At 54.2% G+C, this 19828-nt stretch overlaps 1 protein-coding gene and 1 long non-coding RNA gene across 2 annotated transcripts; one reads left to right on the forward strand and one right to left on the reverse strand.

Moving 5' to 3' along the window:
• The first annotated feature begins 3770 nt into the window (after positions 1 to 3770).
• AKAP8L (A-kinase anchoring protein 8 like) lies at positions 3771 to 16719 on the forward strand. The gene is made up of 13 exons (XM_064437198.1): positions 3771 to 3877; positions 5314 to 5346; positions 6419 to 6659; positions 8762 to 9230; positions 9678 to 9801; positions 9913 to 9968; positions 10690 to 10726; positions 12093 to 12201; positions 12738 to 12879; positions 13311 to 13416; positions 14017 to 14147; positions 15026 to 15121; positions 15609 to 16719. Exons 1-13 carry the CDS (start codon positions 3865 to 3867, stop codon positions 16098 to 16100), a joined length of 2049 nt encoding a protein of 682 aa, XP_064293268.1. The 5' UTR covers positions 3771 to 3864; the 3' UTR covers positions 16101 to 16719.
• On the reverse strand, positions 12838 to 19059 carry LOC135310129 (uncharacterized). Its single transcript, XR_010370369.1, has 3 exons — positions 18562 to 19059; positions 13552 to 17824; positions 12838 to 12905 (listed from the first exon to the last, which is right to left on the reverse strand). It is a non-coding gene; the product is annotated as an uncharacterized LOC135310129 (long non-coding RNA).
• Between the last annotated feature and the right edge of the window lie 769 nt (positions 19060 to 19828).

Here is a 19828-nt window from a genome sequence, read left to right on the forward strand (position 1 = left end):
CTCCAAAGCGGATCCTTTACGGGGCGAAGATCCTCCCCCACCCGAACCCCCCACCCTCGCCGAGGCTCAGTAACGGGAGCCCAAACCCCGGCTCTCGCCGCGGCACGGGGAAGCGACCACGGATGTCGCCGGAACATCCTCATCCCCCTTCCCGCATCCATAATTCCTTATTTTTTCTGGGGGGGGGGGGGGGGGGAGGGGGGGAAAGGGGGGGATTGATCGCTGCCTTCGCCCCTCCGGAGCTTCCCCTCCCCGTCCAGGGGACGAGCTGGCGGGGGGAGACACACACACACACACACACACACACACAACCCCGGCCACAAGCACTACATGGATCAAGACAACCCTCGGCGATCCTGCACCGGGATCCGGCACCGGATCGGAGAGGGAACGACTCGATGCCGCTCCCGGCGTTGGGGCGGGAGGGGATTTTCCCTCCCTCGCTTCCCAAAATCTGTTTTATTTTTATTTTTATTTTTTTTTTTTAACCCAAAGAACAAACGGTGCCGCCTTTTACCGGCGGCGATTCGGGATGGAGCCGGGCCGGAGGGGAATTTCGGGGAGCAGCCGCGTTCCCGGAAAACGCTGTGGATTTTGTATATGACCCTTAGAGTTAATGTATATTCGATTTTTTTTTTGTTTGTTTTTTTTTTTTTTTTCCATAGTCCCACGTAGATGTCGGAATCCCTCGGTTCCGGGGTTGCATGTTGCCCAAAATCCCCTTTTCCCACACCAAAAAAAAAAAAAAAGACAAACCCCGCCGGATTCACTGCTTCCTCCCCGTCCCCGCCGCCACCGTATCCCGTTGAATTTTCACCAGAGAGGAGCGGTGGGGGTGTGAGCGCAAACTCACCGGAGCAAATAAACTCCAGTGGGAGCCGGAAAATCCCCAGGGAATTCCCGGCATTCCCACGCGGAATCGGCCGCGGCGGCGCCGGGAGGATTCGGCTCAGCCCCCCTTCCTCCCCCTCCCCTCCTCCCCCCCCCCCCCCCCCCCCCCCCGTTTCACCGTTGCTTTATTATTTCTTTATTTTTCCCGGTTTTTCCTCGTCTAGTTCCATAGACCTTCCGACTTTTTTAAACTCTAGATTTGTGTAGAAATAAGGAATATTCATTTTTATTTGGAAATCCCGAAACTTCCGAATTTCGGAAGGAATTTTAACAGCTAAATTTTTTTTTTTTTTTTTATTTCCACTTTTTTGGGGCATATTCTGGTGATTCTTGTACCCGGGAATATGGGACGATGGATTAAATTGTTCTGGAAATGAAGCCGGGGGGAAGAGCGGAATCTCTGGATGCCTGGAATGTCGGGATGGGGGTTGGCATGGACGATGACACGGTTTTGGGGGGAATTGGGGTGGGTTTGGGGGCTCCCCCAGGGAGGTTTAAAGGAAAGGGGGAGGGGTCAGGATGTGACCTGGGGTCTGGGGACGCCGCAGTCGGGAGGTGGCCTTGTCCCGAGGGACAGGGGTCACGGGGGGCTGGGACATGGCTGTGTCCTGGGGAAGGGGGACACCGGGGTCAGGAGGTGGCCTTGTCCTGAGGGACAGGGGTCATGGGGGGCTGGGACATGGCTGTGTCCTGGGGTCTGGGGACACCGGGGTCAGGAGGTGGCCTTGTCCCCAGGGACAGGGGTCACGGGGGCTGTGACATGGCCGTGTCCTGGGGTCTGGGGACACCGGGGTCAGGAGGTGGCCTTGTCCCCAGGGACAGGGGTCACGGGGGGCTGTGACGTGGCCGTGTCCTGGGGTCTGGGGACACCGGGGTTGGGAGGTGGCCTTGTCCCGAGGGACAGGGGTCACGGGGGCTGTGAGTGGCTGTGTCCTGGGGTCTGGGGACACCGGGGTCAGGAGGTGGCCTTGTCCTGAGGGACAGGGGTCACGGGGGGCTGTGAGTGGCCGTGTCCTGGGGTCTGGGGACACCGGGGTCAGGAGGTGGCCTTGTCCCGAGGGACAGGGGTCACGGGGGGCTGTGAGTGGCCGTGTCCTGGGGTCTGGGGACACCGGGGTCGGGAGGTGGCCTTGTCCCCAGGGACAGGGGTCACGGGGGGCTGTGACATGGCCGTGTCCTGGGGTCTGGGGACACCGGGGTCAGGAGGTGGCCTTGTCCCCAGGGACAGGGGTCACGGGGGGCTGTGAGTGGCTGTGTCCTGGGGTCTGGGGACACCGGGGTCAGGAGGTGGCCTTGTCCCGAGGGACAGGGGTCACGGGGGCTGTGACATGGCCGTGTCCTGGGGTCTGGGGACACCGGGGTCAGGAGGTGGCCCCGTCCCCAGGGATGGGGGACACGGGGGCTGTGAGTGGCTGTGTCCTGGGGTCTGGGGACACCGGGGTCAGGAGGTGGCCTTGTCCCGAGGGACAGGGGTCACGGGGGGCTGTGACATGGCCGTGTCCTGGGGTCTGGGGACACCGGGGTCAGGAGGTGGCCCCGTCCCCAGGGATGGGGGACACGGGGGCTGTGAGTGGCTGTGTCCTGGGGTCTGGGGACACCGGGGTCGGGAGGTGGCCTTGTCCCGAGGGACAGGGGTCACGGGGGGCTGTGAGTGGCCGTGTCCTGGGGTCTGGGGACACCGGGGTCGGGAGGTGGCCTTGTCCCCAGGGACAGGGGTCACGGGGGGCTGTGAGTGGCTGTGTCCTGGGGTCTGGGGACACCGGGGTCGGGAGGTGGCCTTGTCCCGAGGGACAGGGGTCACGGGGGGCTGTGAGTGGCCGTGTCCTGGGGTCTGGGGACACCGGGGTCAGGAGGTGGCCTTGTCCCGAGGGACAGGGGTCACGGGGGGCTGTGACATGGCCGTGTCCTGGGGTCTGGGGACACCGGGGTCAGGAGGTGGCCCCGTCCCCAGGGATGGGGGACACGGGGGCTGTGAGTGGCTGTGTCCTGGGGTCTGGGGACACCGGGGTCGGGAGGTGGCCTTGTCCCGAGGGACAGGGGTCACGGGGGGCTGTGAGTGGCTGTGTCCTGGGGTCTGGGGACACCGGGGTCGGGAGGTGGCCTTGTCCCCAGGGACAGGGGTCACGGGGGGCTGTGAGTGGCTGTGTCCTGGGGTCTGGGGACACCGGGGTCAGGAGGTGGCCTTGTCCCGAGGGACAGGGGACACGGGGGTGGGGCGGGGGGCAGCAGGGCCGCGGGGGGGCCAGGCCCATCCCCCCGGCAGCCACACCCAGGGGAGACAGGGGTGGAGAGGTCCCTTCACCACCCCTCCCCCCCCGTGGGAGCGCACCCACCCGTGAGGCGCGCGTGACACACGCTCATGGCGGGGGGGGGGTGTGACGCAGCCCCTGCGCGTGCACACGCGCAGCCACCCCCTTCCCCCTCTGCGCGGGTCCTCGGCGGGGCGGAGCCGCCGCAGCCAATAGCAGCAGGCGCTGCGGCGCTTAGGGGCGGGGAGAGGCGCGGGCACGCCCTAGTAGGGATGGGGCTGAGGGCCCGAGGCGGGGCTGTTGCGCTATTGGCTCAAGCTTGGTCGGCCCGACCCCTATCTGACCAATCAGAGAGCAGAGCGGATGGCGGTTACTCCTCCTCGCGAGATGACAGCGGCGCTGGCCAATCACCGCTCGGCCTTGCAGGTTCCATTGAGCGGGGAGGCTATCGCGCTGCGATTGACATCTGCACCGTCCAATCAGCGCGGGGGCCGCCCAACGGAACGCGAGGGAGCCGGTGAGCGACATCCACCGGTCGCCAATGGGAGCCGTGGATCGCAGGGGGAGGCTGGACCAATGGCGGCGGGGCGCGGGGGGCCGCTGACCAATGAGAAGGGGGAAGGCGGAGCGGCGCGGCCAATGGGGCGGGGAGGCGGGGCCGGCGCGCCGCCGTTACCGTCTCGCGCAGAGGGAGGCGGCGGTGGCGGGCGGCGGCGCCGCCATCATGAGCTACTCAGGTGAGGGGCGGCGGCGCAAGATGGCGGCGGGGGCGGCCCCGGGGGGGAGCTGGGGGTCGCCGTGAGGCGGGGGGAGGCCGGAGCTCGCCGTGGGGTGGCTGCGGCCGGGCGGGCCCCTGAGGGGTGACGAGAGCTGCCGCCGCCGCCCGGCCTCGTCCCCGTCCCGCCGTGTCGGTGCGGCCTCAGGGCCGAGAGGTGGTTCTGTCTCCGGGTCTCCGCCTCGGAGCCCCCACTGCGGCCTCGGCCCCGCCGGGCTCCCACCCCCGGCACCCGGCGCGCTGCTCCCCGGGCTTCCAGCCCCGGCGCGGGTGGAGCGGGAGAAGGCAGCGAACCGGGCGCTATTTCAGACAGAAAATTCGTGTATCTTAAGCATAACCGTGATCGAGCTTAATTAGGTTCCATCTAATTCCTGTCTAGTGGTGGCGGCTGACGGGAATTCCTCATCCTCCCTCAGGTTATGGCTGTAGTTCTTCTTCTCGCCTCGTTTAGTGGCAGTTTTGCCTTTATTTCTTTCAATTTTGAGGGGTTTATTCATCTGCTGGCTCTGCGAGCGGCACCTCAGCTCACCTGTGGAATACGGTGGGTGTAGGAAGCGATTTGCCGCTATATTCGGTGTTGGCTGTTTCATCTGGAAGAGGCTCAGGCTGTAACCCGGGGGCGGCGGGTGGGTGGGGAAGAAAATTAATAAATTACTTTTCCTCTGTGAAGAGGAGTTTCTAATTAAGGGGGAAATCGCAACAGGAACCTGCAAGGTAACATCGCTCTCCCATAGCGTGCATATAGATCCAAGGGGAAGCGGTGCGCATACGTACCCCGGCTAACGAGGCTGTAATTACTTTGAAAATTAACGTCGGGGGAACGCTTTCTCGACTGGGGAGCGTGGGATGCCGGCGTCCCGGCCGGGGCTCCTCCGGATCGCGTCTTTTCATCCCGGTATCTCCATCTTCCAGCTGGTTTCCTGCAAAGGCAAAGTGCAGCGATGCCGTCGGGATTCGTTTCGCCTCAAAGGGCGTCTGAATGTCAGTCCTGGGAGGCTGCAGTTGGTGGATGAGGGGATTTAAAACTTCCCCGACGTGTCCCAGTCCCCTCTTTTTAGGCGTTAATCAGAGCAGGGTTTATTCCGTGCGAGACCCCTCTCGCTTTCCCGAACGCTTTGCTTCTGCTCCCAAAATACTCGGACGTCGAAATTGTTATCGGGAGCTCAGCTTGAAATTAAAACCTGTTTGTTTGTGTGAAATGAGCAAAGGATGTTGCTCTTGTGGGGACGGCTCATTGCTGGGGAGACGTTAAGGTCCGATTTCTTTGCTGTTAGGCGTAAGACGCGTGGATTATGCGGGGCGTTGCTCCGTTTTGATGCCGGGTAACGAGAATCTCTTCGGCCGTGAGTGCCACGGTAGCGATAAGCTTATCTCTAATTGCTTTTTGCTCTTTTCTAGGTTATGGAGACTGGAACTCTGGGACGAACAGAGGCAAGTACAATAAAAACTGGAGTAATGATTTATTAGTTTCCACTTCGGATCAGTTTCCTGAGCCTGAGGGCGATGCGCCGAGCTCGGTGGCGAACCACCGCCACCCCGCGCAGCGCGGACCCCATGTAGCCTCTCACTGTTCCGCCTGCACGATGATTTTTTTCTTTTTGTTTTAAAAACTCATGTCGAAGCCAACAGAAAACTTGGGTTACTGGAAACGGTTGCACGGGAAAACTGTTCTAGGCAGAATATTTGGGTTCTGGTGGGGCGCAGACACGCGTACGCGCCTTTTTTCTACGTGGAAAACCCAAATGAAGTCGGTGCAGGCGAGGTTTGGGCAGAGAGAAGAAATACAAACTCCCCTTCCGCGCCTGCTGGTAGCCCAATAAAAGATCTGGGAAAAGAAAAACCTAAATTTTAAGCCTCAGCAGGCTTTTAATTGGCTTTGTGTGTTATTCCTGTGGTTGGTTTTTTCCTGTTTATAACAGTTTTGGTCTCTTTAGTGGGAGGAGAAGCGTCTCTGTTGCTTTCTGGTTTAAAATGTGTGGGAAACGCTAGGCTGCAAGTGGTTTTGCTTTTAGTGCTCGGCTGTGCTGTCTTTGAAGAGGGCAGGTATGCGCTATAGTGTCATTCCTTTGGATTTAAGGGGTTATAAAGCAGCTTGTATAGGTTCCAGTGAATGTATGTCCTGGCTGTGTTGATCTGGCTACCGACAGCTTCGTGTCAAACTAAAAACCAGCTTAAAATGGGGTTTTGGTGTCTCTGTGTTAACTCAAACCAGGTTTTTATGAAAACTGCCTCGGCTGTGTTTATTCCTCTCCGGAGCAGGTTAGATGGAGGAAGCTGTAGGCTGAGGCTGTATTTTATGGGACTTACACAAGCAAATTGTTCCCTTAAACCTTTGTGAATTCAACAGTTCAAAGTTTATAGGTGACTTAAAGAGAAATTTAAGCCTTTTTTTTTTTAATTTTAACTCTCTGTGGCGATTGCTCGGGGCATCTTGACTCGAATTAAAATATTAGTGAAGCTGGATAACTGGAAATAAACCCAGCTCTCATTTTTGTTGTTCCAGGTTACGAGGGATACAGTTATGGCTATGGATACGGCCAGGATAACTCGGGTAATTATGGATACGGCATGGCCACGTCGAACTCCTGGGAAATGGCCAATTCGGACGTCGACATGAACCCCGACGGTTCGGGCGGCGGCAACGCCGACGCCGTCATCGCGAAAATGAACCAGCGCTTGGACATGGTGTCGCACATGGACGCGGACGCGATGCAGGGGGGACACTACGGATCTGGCGGGGACAGGTGAGCGCGGGGCGAGGAGACGCGGGAGCGATCTGCTGCTCGTTAAGAGGCGTCGCTGCTCCGTTTGTTCCTCGATGGTCTCAGTCTTGCCTTTTCGAGCGTCCAGAGCCGGCTTAGCTGTTTGCTTCTCACCCGCTGTAACTGTAAAATAGGATTTTTACGCTAAGTTTTCATCCGTGTCCTGTCAAAAAAAAAAAATCCAAATTTGGGACTTTGAGTGCAGCATTCCCAGTGGTGGCTGAACTTTTGGGTTCTCAGTAAAATAATAATTATAAGGAATCCTTTTTATTCCCCGTCCTCACAAGCTTATGTACTTGCAGAGCAGCTTTAAGCAAAACAAGGCACTAGTTCATACTTAATCTGAGTGGAAAGTCCCGATTTTGATGAACAGATTGACTTCTGCAGTGAGGTTTTTGTAGCCAGTGTCACCATAGATGCTCAGCTCTGTGATGTGGTCGACTCCTTGCTCGTCTGCATCCATGTTTAAGTACTAACAGGACTCTTTCCCCAAAGATTTCTTATTTATTAACGTGCACTGTGAGGACTTGGCGTTTCTGCAGGGCGACTACTTAGTCCAGGTTTTTCATGCCTTAAATAAGTAAAAGTACGTTAGGCAAAGTAAAATTCAGGAGTAAATATTAATAAACGTGATGTGACCGTCTTCTACTCCGCTCCTACGCTTCCAAAAACGGTAACTCTCCGTATCCCTCTATCAAACCGATTTGTTTCGGTCGCGTGCTCGGTTTAGCTGTGTGGGAAAGGGTTTGTCGAATCTTTTTTTGTCAAATTCCTTGGATTCTCGTCCCTTCGAACATCGGTTTGGGCTTCTCCGCTTCGACCTCGTGCGTTGCCAGTTGGCTGCTCGCAGCCGCGCTCCTGCCTGCGGCGTGTTCCCACCGCTCGGGCGCCGCCGTGCCACTTGGGACTGGGATAGGCTTTATTAAAAAGCTAAAAGTTTCCTGCTCTGTGCAGGAAATAACGAGAAACTCGGTAAGAGGAAGATAAATCACTTGGGGAACATCAGCTCTGTGGTATAATGGAGCAGAAAAGGAGCCGCTCGCCCTCCAGCTGCCCTGGCTTATGCGTAACCAGACACTGGCAGCTCCTCCGTCGGTGCCTGACCTGATTTTGTAGCTCCAACGTTCTCCCCTTGTATCAGCGGGGTGACTTTCTTCCGACCTTGGAGCCACGATAACATCTTTCCACCCCCCGGCTGGTTCTTATCTCTTCCCGAGGCCTCGCTGTAAAGCGCAGCGGCGAGGGGGGTCGCGCTTCGGCCAGGCTCGTTACTTCAGCGTCGTGATCTTTTCTTGAGCGCCGGGTTCCCTCCTCGCCTGCCGTGTCAGTCAAAGCGCTGCCGGCAAGGACGCAAAGCCTTAAATTCCAGCGCGAAGCACGTGCCACGGTTTTCGTATTGCAGCATATACAGCTAAAAAAAATCCTCCGCAGCCTCATTTCCAGGAGGGAGAAAATGGATTTTATAATAGTCAGGGCGTATGTTGTCTTTCCAGTTGGGAAAAAGAGTTTAACGGACAGATTGTACATGGGGAGTGAGGAAGGACGGGGCTGGAATAGGACTTTGGTTGTGCCAAGGTACTCCTTCAGTAGCTGAGGAGTAAATCTTGCTGTTCCTGCAAGTATTTCTGGGTAAGGTGGAACCTGCTGTGAGAATGAGCAGCTCTTGGTTTGCTTTGGCTGCTCCTAAAACGAATTTTTTAGGCAGATGTTTGGGAGCGGGGACGGACTGATAACCCCTAGCCTCAGCTGGTGAAGGGGCCTTTGCTCAACGCGGCTGGGTTTTTATTATTCTTTTAAAATATTTTGGTGGTTCTGAAAGAAACAGATGGTTCGAGGGGCTCCCTGGCATTAGGGTTTTTCTGAAGGTCTCTGGCTCCTCCGCCACTGGAACTAGAAACCTTGACGCTATATCAGCAGCTCTTGCTGGTCCGTGTGCTGTCCCACCACGCGGTAAAATACATCCTGTGTTGAGTGAAACCTGCAGCAACTAAAAAAATAATCCTTAAAATGTGTTTTGAAGGGCTTTATTTGCTTAACCCCTGCTGCCACTTCTCAGCGGTGTCTCGCCAACGCGTCTCTTGCAGGTACGACTCGTACGAATCCTACGACTCGAGGTCTTCGATGAACGACCGTGACATGTACCGCTCCGGCTACGATTACAACGAGTCCGAACACGACAACGATAACGCCTACGAAGGTCACTACGACAACTTCTACGGGAACCGCCGGGATCAATACCAGAACAGAGCACGGGATAACTTTGGTCAACGGGGTCAGAATTGGGGTAGAGACGGACGCAATAACAGACCCATGGCGTCTTCCTATCCCGGGCGCATGGGCGGACAGTGGAACGAGCCTCCTCAATCGATGGGATCGCGGGGTCTCGGTCCCCACGGCTCCTCCAGGCTCCCTTCCCTCTTCTCCCACAACATTATCCCAGAACTCAGCATGTTCCAGGGAATGCGAGGTTTCTCGGGGAATATGCGTTACGGAGGAGGAATGATGAAACAACGAATGAGGAGAAACTGGAAAATGTGGGACTCGGATTTTAAAGTAAGTACTTGTGCGACATCCTCCTGCCTGCTTGGCTCAGATAGAGACTTATTTCCCAACAGACCCACGCGTCCTGCAGGGAAAGGCCCCAAAATACGCTCTGGGAAGCGATAACATACAGTTTTGTGTGTTATTGGCTTTGTCGCGTGTTTCCTCCTAAGCAGACGGAGGAGGCTGCGCTCAGTTGCACAGCAGTTGATAGGTGGGATGTTTTAATCCTAAAAACGTTGTTTTCTGAAGGTGGGAGAAAACTGCAGCCTTTCACGGCTTAATCTCCGACGTTACAAGATAGAGGTGTGGGGGATTATGTCCCTCCTGATCAACTCTGCCTGTCAGAAATTTAAATGCGGGAAGCTTAACTCGCTAAAAATGAGTAAAATAAGACACTGCTGGCTGTTAAGGGCACCCGCTCGTGTTGCCGGGCTTAACCTTTCTCTTCTCTTGCAGCCCCAGAAAAAGAAAATCAAAAAAGACCCCACTGTGAAGAAGCGGAAGCAAACAAACAGCTCCGACGAACCCGACAGCAAGGCGGCCAAGACGGACGGCTCCGAAAACTCCGACTCCGACAACGGTAGGAGCAGAGCGGCTTCGCGCCGCGCTCGGGGGCGGCGACGCAGCGCCGAATCTGTTGGGTGTCGATCGGGGTTACTTCTCTTTGTGCTGACCGTGGCGTTCCTTTCAGAGGAGGGAACGGAAGGCGAATCGGGAGAAAAAGAGGAGAAAGAGGGCTCCAGAGGCGTAAGTAACTCTCGTAACGTACTTTATCGTGATTAAAAGCTGTAGTTCTGGTTGGAGGTGCGGGAGCTGGTGCGGGCAGATCCCCGGACTCCGGTGTTATTCCCAAACCGCCTCGGGGCAGAGGCTCGGACAAGTAGTGGGGAGAGGATGGAATTAAAACGCTCCGTCGAGAGAAGTGTGGATATTACAGGGGGCTTCCCAGCTACACCCACTGGCCGCAGCGTCACCGCGAGACGCTTCACGGTGTCGAAACACAGTAAAATACCTGTGTGCAAAGAGCTTTAAGAAAGGAAAACCCTGAATCAGTAGCCTGCGACGTGGAGAATCCCAAAGCGTGGGATTACGTTGCCTCGCTCTAGGCGGGGACTGGAGGCGCCCCTTGCCATCAGCTCGGCGGGGGCAGATCGGGATGGAAGACCCGCAGGTGTTGTAGAGGCATCTCCCGCCGAGCGAGCGGGCGCCGGATTTCCCCGCGCTAAGGGAGCGCGGAGCGGCCGCATCCGGCGGGGGAGTTCCGGTCTGGGTTCCGGTCGCTCCGCATTCCCTGGAACATGCTGAGTTCTGGGATAATGTTGTGGGGGAAGAGGGAAGGGAGCCTGGAGGAGCCGGGGGGACCGGACTGGGGAGGGTCTGAGAGGGGGGACGCTGGTGAGGCGTCAAACCAGCCTCCAGATGTTCCCTTTCTCTTGATGGTTTTAACTTCCCGACGTTGCATTTTTAGGAGGGGGAAGACGAAGAAGGAAAAGATTCAGAGAAAGGTGAGTTGATGTGTATGACGGCTCATTCGCACTCTGAAGCTCTGCGCAGAGCGTAACCCCCCTCTGGTTGGGGGCTCCGACGTGGCCAGAAGAGATATTTCCAATTAAGTCTGAGTTTATTCAGGCTCCTTTTGATTCTTAGAGTCCGTTCGCTCCATTGGCCTCGTGGCTTTGCTGCCCCTTCTGGTTCATTGCCTCTTGGTGCTAAACCTCTGCGCTTTCTCAGTGAAGGGCAGTTTGGCTTCTGCGTGTGTCCCCGAGTCCCCTGGGGGACGCTGCTGATACGTATCAGAGGTGGGGTCCTACGAGCCAGAGCGGTCGAGGCTCTTGCTTGCGAGGCTCCGGTGGGATCGCGTTGCCGTAGCCGGCAGAGAGAAACAGGGGGGACCCTTCCCGGGGCCACGATTCGCTTGCTCTTCAATATGAGACCTGTCAGATCTCCGCTGACGGGGGGACGGGACTAGCTCAGCTGTAATGTCTGCATTTAGTCAGATGAATCCCATCCTTTGTGTCTGCTCAGGGATAAGGAAATGCTGTAAAAGCCCTGCTAGGGAGGAGCTGGATCCCTTGCTCAAGGTAGGTGGGTGAAGCTGCTAGTCTGGGCCTTAGGGAACCAGATTTAACTTCCCGCTGTGCCATAGACCTGACTTTGGGTCCAAAGTTGTTCAGGTTGTAAGACGGGATGGACATTCCCGGCTCGGAGAGGCGGGACCGGTGGGAGAAGCACTGCGATACCCGAAGGGAGCTTAGAGAAACAGAAGGGCTGGAAAGAAACCCATGGGGGGGTCCTTGCTCTGCGTCCCACCGGTGGGCAGCGTAAATTTGATCCTGGGACGTGTCCGTGCGAACAGCAGGGCGGGCGGACAGAGAAGCAGCTTTCTGTCCCCAAAATAAGTGGTGTAAATTGGTTCCCCTTACCCAAGCCTTACGGCATTGCTGGCGTTTGCTTTGAGGCTGGACAGAGCGGAGCAGGGGGTACTTAAAATAATCAAATGTGTCACTAATAAATACTTAAAACCTTGTAAAACCAGAAGCAGTAAACAGTAACTAAAACGAAGAGCCGGGAAACCGCATTAGAGTCTGTCTGCTGTGGTTCTCCCCTCTGTCCCCCACCCACCCAGCCTGTCCCAGTGCAGCTTTTGGGTTTTTTATGTGGAAAAAAGCGAATATGGGGTGGACGGTGCTGTCGTCTAAACCAGAGCTTGATCTGTAGTCGGCCGGTGGGAGCAGCTCCTTGACTCTGTGGTGTCTCGAGGTTGTGCGGGTTGGTCGGGCTGACGACTCAACTTGTCTAGGGAAATTCTTTTTTTAATCAGGTGGTGTCCTCAAGTAGTGCCCTGAAATACAACCTGCTTTAAACACTTAGGTGCTTTAACAATTCAAGAAGAGATCAGTCAAATCAAACGCAAATTGCAGGCCGGCAAGAAAACTCAAGAGAGGCAAAAGAAGAGGCATCGGGATCGCATGGTAGAAAGGTAACGTCTCCAATTTTACTTGATTTTTATTTCATTTTTAGTGATGTTGTTTCCAGCAGGACTCGAGTACTCACAGCTGGGCTCCAGCCTTTTCTTCCCAGTTGTCCTTGTGTTTTGTCAGTCCTTTGTAGGAGCTACTTTATTCTCCTGCCGGTCTTCTTGCTGTCCATGCTTAAAAGATAAATAGAAACGGGAAAAGCTCTGGGAAACATCCCATAAATGCTTAAATTGTTGGAGACTTCCCATAAGCTTCTCTGCCACCCCTTAAATAGAACACAGGAGTAGATCCGGTGAGAAAGCGGTACCCGATAGGGCTGGAACGAATCTGTTTGAGTATCGCTTCCCTTCGCTTAAAAGATAAACAGAAATGGGGAAACCTCTGGGAAACGTCCCATAAATGCTTAAATTGTTGGAGACTTCCCTTAAGTTTCTCTGCCACCCCTTAAATACAGCACGGGAGTAGATCCGGTACCGGATAGAGCTGGAACACATCTGTTTGACTCTCGCTTCCCTTCGCCTCCCGACTCTCTCAACAGGATCCAGTTTGTTTGTTCGTTATGCAAATATCGGACCTTCTACGACGACGAGATGAACAGTCACCTCGAGAGCAAATTCCATAAGGAACACTTCAAGTTTGTTGGAACCAAGCTGCCTCAACAAACAGCTGACTTTCTCCAGGTGAGCCATGGCTATGTTGCTGTCCCCTAGGTTTGAGTTGCATTATTAGTAGTAGTATTCTTATTAATATTAGTATTATTACTTATTTTGGAGACGGTGTCAAGCTCTTAAACTGCCCCTTTAAGTAACTGTGGTGGAAACTATTAGAGAAAGCGGAGTAAAGTTGGGCTAAAGCATCAGAGGCGCTACTCCAGCTCTGCCTCAACTGCCCTCTTCTGAACAGGTCGCTTAACCGCCAGTCCTACTGGTTGCACCAGTAGGAAATCAAATACTTGCCCACCACGGATTTTGGTGGCCCGAGTGGGTGACAGAAGTGCCGGAAGGCAGTGCTACCCTGGGATAATGCGTGGTGGGATTTGTAGGGCTTCCTAAAAGTGAAGGGGGGTGGCGGGGAAAAAAATAAGATTAACACTAAATATTCTGCCCTACAGGAATACGTTGCTAATAAAACTAGGAAAACTGAAGAGCGGCGTAAAGCAATTGAAGACATTAACGCGGTTATTCAGCAGATTTATAGGGACCAAGATCTTACGCAAGGTATGATTTACTGCCCATGTGCGTGCAGGAGTTCCTTTGTCGTGTGTACCGGCTGCCTTGTTGTCTCTATAAATAGAAAAACAGTAAAGAGGGGAGGGGGGGAACCTGCTGGTGTTGCTAAAGAGTAAAACCTACTGTACATTCAAGTGCAGCGTCAGCCACTTCAGGTTATTACCCGGCTTTGTGAACGCTGGATAAATGATTAGCTGGCTGAAGAGACTTTTTTCTGGCAAACCCGCAGTGCTGATGCAGCTGCAGCTCGTGCCGCTCGTCGTTGCGGGGCCAGGCTTATATCTGGGCCACTGGTGTTCTGTTAACCTGGCCGTATATAATGTGTGCTCTGCTTGGCTCCTCGTCTGCTGCCCGGGAAGACTGTTTTGATGCTGTTGGGGGCCCCAGGAGCGAGGTTGGGGGCCCCAGGAGCGAGGTTGGGGGCCCCAGGAGCGAGGTTGGGGGCCCCAGGAGCGAGGTTGGGGGCCCCAGGAGCGAGGTTGGGGGCCCCAGGAGCGAGGTTTTAACACAGGCCGGAGTAAAACCTGTAACACAGCCCAGAGCCCCGGATTATTTTGTGGTTAACGCTGCTCTTGTCTTCCTTTTTAGATGTTGGCATGGAGCATTTTATTAAAAAGGTGGAGGCGGCTCACTGTGCTGCCTGTGACCTCTTCATCCCGATGCAGTACGGCATCATCCAGAAACACTTGAAGTCGCTCGACCACAACCACAACCGCAGGGTGAGTGGGCAGCCCGGTGCCTCGGGGGTCTCGTGGGCTTCAGCTGCAGTAGGAGGAGCATGAACTTGGATGGTTTGAGTTCACCTGGTTCCTGAAACCAGGGAGAACTTTGCTTCCTCTTCTCGAGTGCTTCTCTCCACGGTCTGCAGTTAATTCTGATGTTCTGTCCCCAGAAACTTCTCTCTACAGTCTGGGGTTAATTTTGACTGTTCTTGCGTCCCCAGAAACATCCCCTTTGCACAAGCTGGTGAGGAAGGGGCTCGTGGGATTAAAGCACCCTCAGCAAAGCCTTGTGCCAAGCTGAAAACAAGATCTCGTGTCTCTTGCCCTGTTTCTTGCAAAATAAACAGCTTTCTGATCTCCCCACTTCCACATACATACAGGATGATGTCATTACCACTTCCCTCTTCCCACAAGCAGCGATCCGAGGTGATGGCCGGCAAACGACGCCTCTTTCGAGGTGTAAAACACGTACATCGGCACGCGGCCGTAAATCTCGGCGCGTCGCCGCGTTGATGCCGAGCAGGCTGCGTTAGCATCTGCGGCGCTCGGCCGTCCTTCGCTCCCCGCGGAATCGAAACGCGCCGACTTCCACCTTCAATCCCCAGAAACCGAAAGGCAAAACGATGCCGCTGGTGGAAGCGGGTGAAACAACCCGCGCGGCTTTTCCTTGGCTGCTGATACTCACCTTTCCGAAGCACAGAATTTGGGGGAACGTGTAGGAAATGACAGATTTCTTTAAATATTGCTGTGTTGTCACCTACCCAAATACCAAAGTGCGCTCTGTCACCTGTCATCCGCTGCCGAGCTGTGATTAACTGGCCTCCTAAGTTAATTCAGAACAATATCTAAGTGTGTGTTGGGGTTTTCTCCCTCAGGCTATGATGGAGCAGTCCAAGAAATCATCCCTAGTAGTCGCGAGGAGTATTCTCAACAACAAACTAATCAGTAAGAAACTGGAGCGGTACCTGAAGGTGGGTGTTTGCGGAGCGGCTCGGTACGGGGTCGAGCTGGTAGCGACGCTTTGGTGCTGGAGGAGTTTTGCTGTAGCCGCCGTTGACTGCGGAGGGCGGGTATTAACTGAACCTCGAGGCGATTTGGGGAGTTTTTTGATACTATATCGGATTCCTTGTTGCTGGTCACCGAGTCTCTATAGTGCGGGTGACTTAATCTGTCATCCGCCGCCCCGCGCGTCACACCGAACCCTGAGCGAACGGGATGAGCGAGGCCTCCAGCGTAAGCTTTGGCCGGAGGCCTGACGGTTGCGCTGGCGCCGCTACCGTTAGCGTTGCTCTGAAATCTCGGGGTGGCACGCGCTTTCGGGAGCCGCTCGCTTGACTGCTTTTGGCGCAGCTTTAACGCTGAGCTTGGGAGGGTTTGCGTGGCGCGTAGCCAGCGTGAATGCCTCGAAGCAGCTAGAGAGAAACTCGCAGCAGACAAACGTTTGCCTTCTCTTTGCAGGGTGAGAATCCTTTCACGGATGACCCAGAAGAAAAAGAAGAGCATGAGGAAGGAGAAGGGGGAGCCAGTGGAAATGTAGAGGAAGGAACAGTGGAAGGAGCAGATGAAAACAAGGATGAGGAGGAAAATCCGGAAGAAGAAAATCCAGAGGAGGAAAATCTGGAAGAAAATCCAGAGGAGGAAAATCTGGAAGAGGAAAATGCCGAAGAAGAAAATCCAGAGGAGGAAAATCTAGATGAGGAAAACAAGGATCCCGAAGAGAACCCAGAAGGAACTGAAAATGAGGGGGAGCGAGAAGAAAGAGGGACAGAGACAGAAATCGCGGCACAAGCAGAGGTGGAGCCCGACGCAGAGGAGCGGCCTTCCCTGCCTGCGGAGGAGCCTCTCCCTGAGGAAGAGGAGCCACAGCCAGTAGAAGGCGTGGAGGTAGAAGATGAGGAGGAAGATAGTGAGGAAGCTGCTGCAGCGCAAGAGGATGAGGATGCGGAGTAAACTCTGGAGGGGGAAGCTGATGTGTAAAAGACCTGACGTATCCTGGGTTTGTTTTTTAAAAAAAGAACCATAACTGTATCTGTGAATTTCATAGCACATCTCTTGAGTTCTCGTTCTACTAAACTCACTTAGGCAGTGGAAGCCTTTACCTGTAAAGTGATTTTTTTCTTTTTTTTTGAAAATAGAGGAATTTTTTTTTACCAAATCTTCATTTTAGTAGCTAGGTTTTGTGCGGTCTCCCGTTTTTTAGATGGCTTTGTACTAGGAGAATTTCCTTTTGAGCATGTGTGCGAACCAGTGCTACTTCACCATCTGGCAAACGAAACCTCTTCCCCCTCAAATTGAAACTTTTCTATATTTAACAAAGATGTGGTTTGTCCCTTTAGCCTGTCTGTCTGGAAACACCAGAAATTTTATTCCGGGGTTTTAATTTCTGCAGTGTACGCCGTTAAGGTTCTGCATAACTTCCATGTGACTGTAATATTCTCCCTGATGTTTTATTCTTACTTTTAACGCGGAGCGAAACTTAAGTGGTGTCAACATTGTATTGTTTGTAAAATGCTTTCATTTAAAGGTGAATGTTTTGGTGGGTGGAGATAAAAGGACTATCCTGAGATTACCTGTGACTCTGCCTTAATTTTTGGTGCCCTGGTAAAGCTTGTGAGGTTGGCGGCTTAGAACCGGCCTGCAAATCCTGCGTCTCTAGCTCTGGTTCGTTACTTGGGCTCAGCTCGGCTTCCCTCGCTTCGGCGCTGTACGTGCAGCCGACTTACGTGCCTGTAGTAGCAGTAAATACTTAGTTGAAGCTGATGTCAGTTAATTATCACTTGGAATATGGATTCTCCTCCTCGAAATGAGGGAGGAATAAGGAAATTGGCTTCCGTGACGCTGCAGAGGTTATTCCTGCTACGGAGAGAGGAGCTGGGAGCTCTCCTGCCGGATGGGTTGGTGGATAAGGACGTGCTTTGCCTTGAATCGCAGCTGTGACGCCACATCCAGTCTTACAAACCTCCAGCTTGGTGTAAATCATTTGGGCAAGAGAAGTTTCCCCCAGCGATGGGCGGAAAGAGGTGTTTAAGCATTAGGATGAAGACCAAGTGCTGAGATGGCTCACGACCCTTCAACCCTTTCCTCCAGCACAGGTCCCTGGCGGCAGCGACTTACCGCATCTCCAGTGGCACCCGCAAAGTCCTCTGCGAGCTAACGGGATGGAGATGGATGAGCTCCACGAGAGGGAACGTTTTCATCTGCTCCATGCCAGGGAGATTTATTAACCTGTGAAAACACCGAGCTCAGGTCCCGAAACGTTTATCCGGGCATCGCCCACGCGCTTTCCCGAGCGCTGAACCGCTCTGCTGCAGGCTGACATCTCAAACTAGTCCTGGAAGATTCTTTTCCAAATGTAATTAATACCCTGAGTCACTAAATACCTCATCGGGGCTGTAACCGATTTGGCTCCTTCCCTATTGCCTGGGTAGGACTTGATCCCGAGGTTGCCCCCGCGAGCTGCTGGGTCAAGGGAGGCGGCCGCCGCTTGCTCCCACCTTTTCCAGGCGTTTAATCACACATCTACCACTTTTGGGGTGTCTTTAGCATATTAAGCCTGATCCTGCAGCTCTCGCTTCGATGCGCGTTCGAGCTCGGAGCGGCGCCATTGGCACACTGCGGGGACGAAGCGGGTGCCTTGGAGGAGGCCGGTGGCACCCTCGGCATGATTTTCAAGGCTGTAAAAGACGAGACGGGGTGTGGGGTTAGAAAACTGCCTCGGAAGCGTCGCCTTCACACGTTTTTCACTCTGAAGGCAGGCGGGCATTCAGCTAGCCACCATCATCTGTTCAAATTTTGCCTGTGCCAAGAAGAGACTCTCAATTCTGTTGCCTCTTTTTACCAGCTGCTGTTTTTTCCTCTTTGCTCAGCAGAGTTTTGTGGCGATTTTCAGTTTCCTCCTGCTTTTCTCTGTAGAAACCCTCTGATCTAGATTCAATAGCTGGTCTTATCCTGATGAAAACAACTGGGCTTGGCTTGGGAGTGTTAAGACCTGCGCTCTGCTTGCGTTTTACTGCGCTTGAGGATCGATGCTTTGATCGGGGTGGATTTCCAGAAAACATTATACGGAAATACCTCTGATTTAAGGTTTCCTTAAGAAAATTGAGATTCTTTAGTTGGGCTCGGCTGCCTGGAACCTTAAATATCGGGTGTTGAAAGTGGTGAGATATCCATGAGCCAGCCATTCTTTTTAAAAACAAGACAAAACCCACCTTTATTTGTAATATATAGCGAGTCACGCCTTCCTTATACCTTTCCCTTTCTGCTTTATTTCCTTCCTTTCCCCTTTCTGCCGTCCGTATTTCTCTAACGCACCGTAATACTGGCTTTAGAAATTAATTTTGAGAAGGACTGTCGAGGGGTGCGGGTTAAACGCGCTGCTTCCCAGCTGGTTTTTCAGGAGGAGACTCTTCACCTGGTCAGCAGGGACGGCAGCTCCTCCCGTCCGCAGTCGCTCGCTCCAGAAGTGTCGGCGTTGATCAAAACATCAGGGCTTCCAGCAGGGAACAGCGAGTGGAGATTGGGCTGGTTGCTGCGCTGGTTATCTTCTACCTGTTGGGTTTTCCCCCCCCTGATTATTAACAAGGAGAAGGGGGAGGGGAAAAAAAAAATCAGCTGTCAGCATGAAAGAAAAATTTGTAATTAATTCCCTTCTTGTGTAATTGGGCACAGCCTGAGTGAGGTTTTACCTCGGTGTTCCTGAAGCTTGGGTTGGAAGGAATGTCTTGCCGCCTCTTAGAACCCAGCCTCCCTGTGCAGAGGTCAATTTTATCCCATCAACAATGGCGTTTCACGTTGATTAACAGGCGTTTCACGTTGATTAACAGGCGTTTCGGACACTCCCCCGCGCTGTTCTGCTGAGCTTTCTACTTTCTGGTGATGGGTTAATTGTACAACAGCCCTTCCCTCGGACTCTGAGCTTTGCTTTCCCTTTCAAACAAAGGCCTGGCTGAGGAGCGAGTCCTCGCGAGGCAGCTGGTGCGTGCGAGGAGGGGCCGAGCCCGTATCACCGCCCACGCTGCTGTATGGATGAGGTCGGGGCTCACCCGGCTTCTCGGGACCACTTGGGGCTTGATGGCTGCAACGTAACGGGGTCCTCGTGCGCTAAATAAAGCTGCGCGTTTGCGTTCTGAGTCAAAATCCCTGAATTAAGTGCAGCTATAGAAACGCTGCGTAGGAAACGCTCGGAGATGTAGCATTAAGGTTTTCGTGGCTCTGTGCTCCTCTAGGATGCAGGCAATAAACTCCCAACATCTGACAACAATTAATTAGTTGTGCTAACTAAAACCCTCTTGGAGCTGAGCAGGATGGACCTCGGTCCGCCCGCGATCCAAGCGCTTCATCCCCAGAGACGCTGCGGCCTCGGGGCGTGCGAGTGGTGAGGAAGTCAGCTGGGAAGGGCTCGGAGAGGTCAGCGGGTGCTGAAATCCTGCGCCGACTTCCCTGTAAACGTTTTCCCTGAACGAACTCTTAAGAAAAGCGCCGCTGAGTAAGCGATCGCCTCGAGTTCACCACCGCTCCTCCTGTGTGCTGGCTGCTGCGAGGGACGGGCTTTGGGATGTAGGTGCTATACATCTGGCCGTTGTTGCTCGATTTACGCCCGTCGTGATGGTTTTTTGGACGCTGCTGCTTTTCCCCGAGGAAAGGCGAGCTGAATTATTGCTTCGGCTTTCTTCCCTCCA

Source organism: Phalacrocorax carbo, chromosome 30 (assembly GCF_963921805.1).
Source record: "Phalacrocorax carbo chromosome 30, bPhaCar2.1, whole genome shotgun sequence".
Taxonomy (NCBI): domain Eukaryota; kingdom Metazoa; phylum Chordata; class Aves; order Suliformes; family Phalacrocoracidae; genus Phalacrocorax; species Phalacrocorax carbo.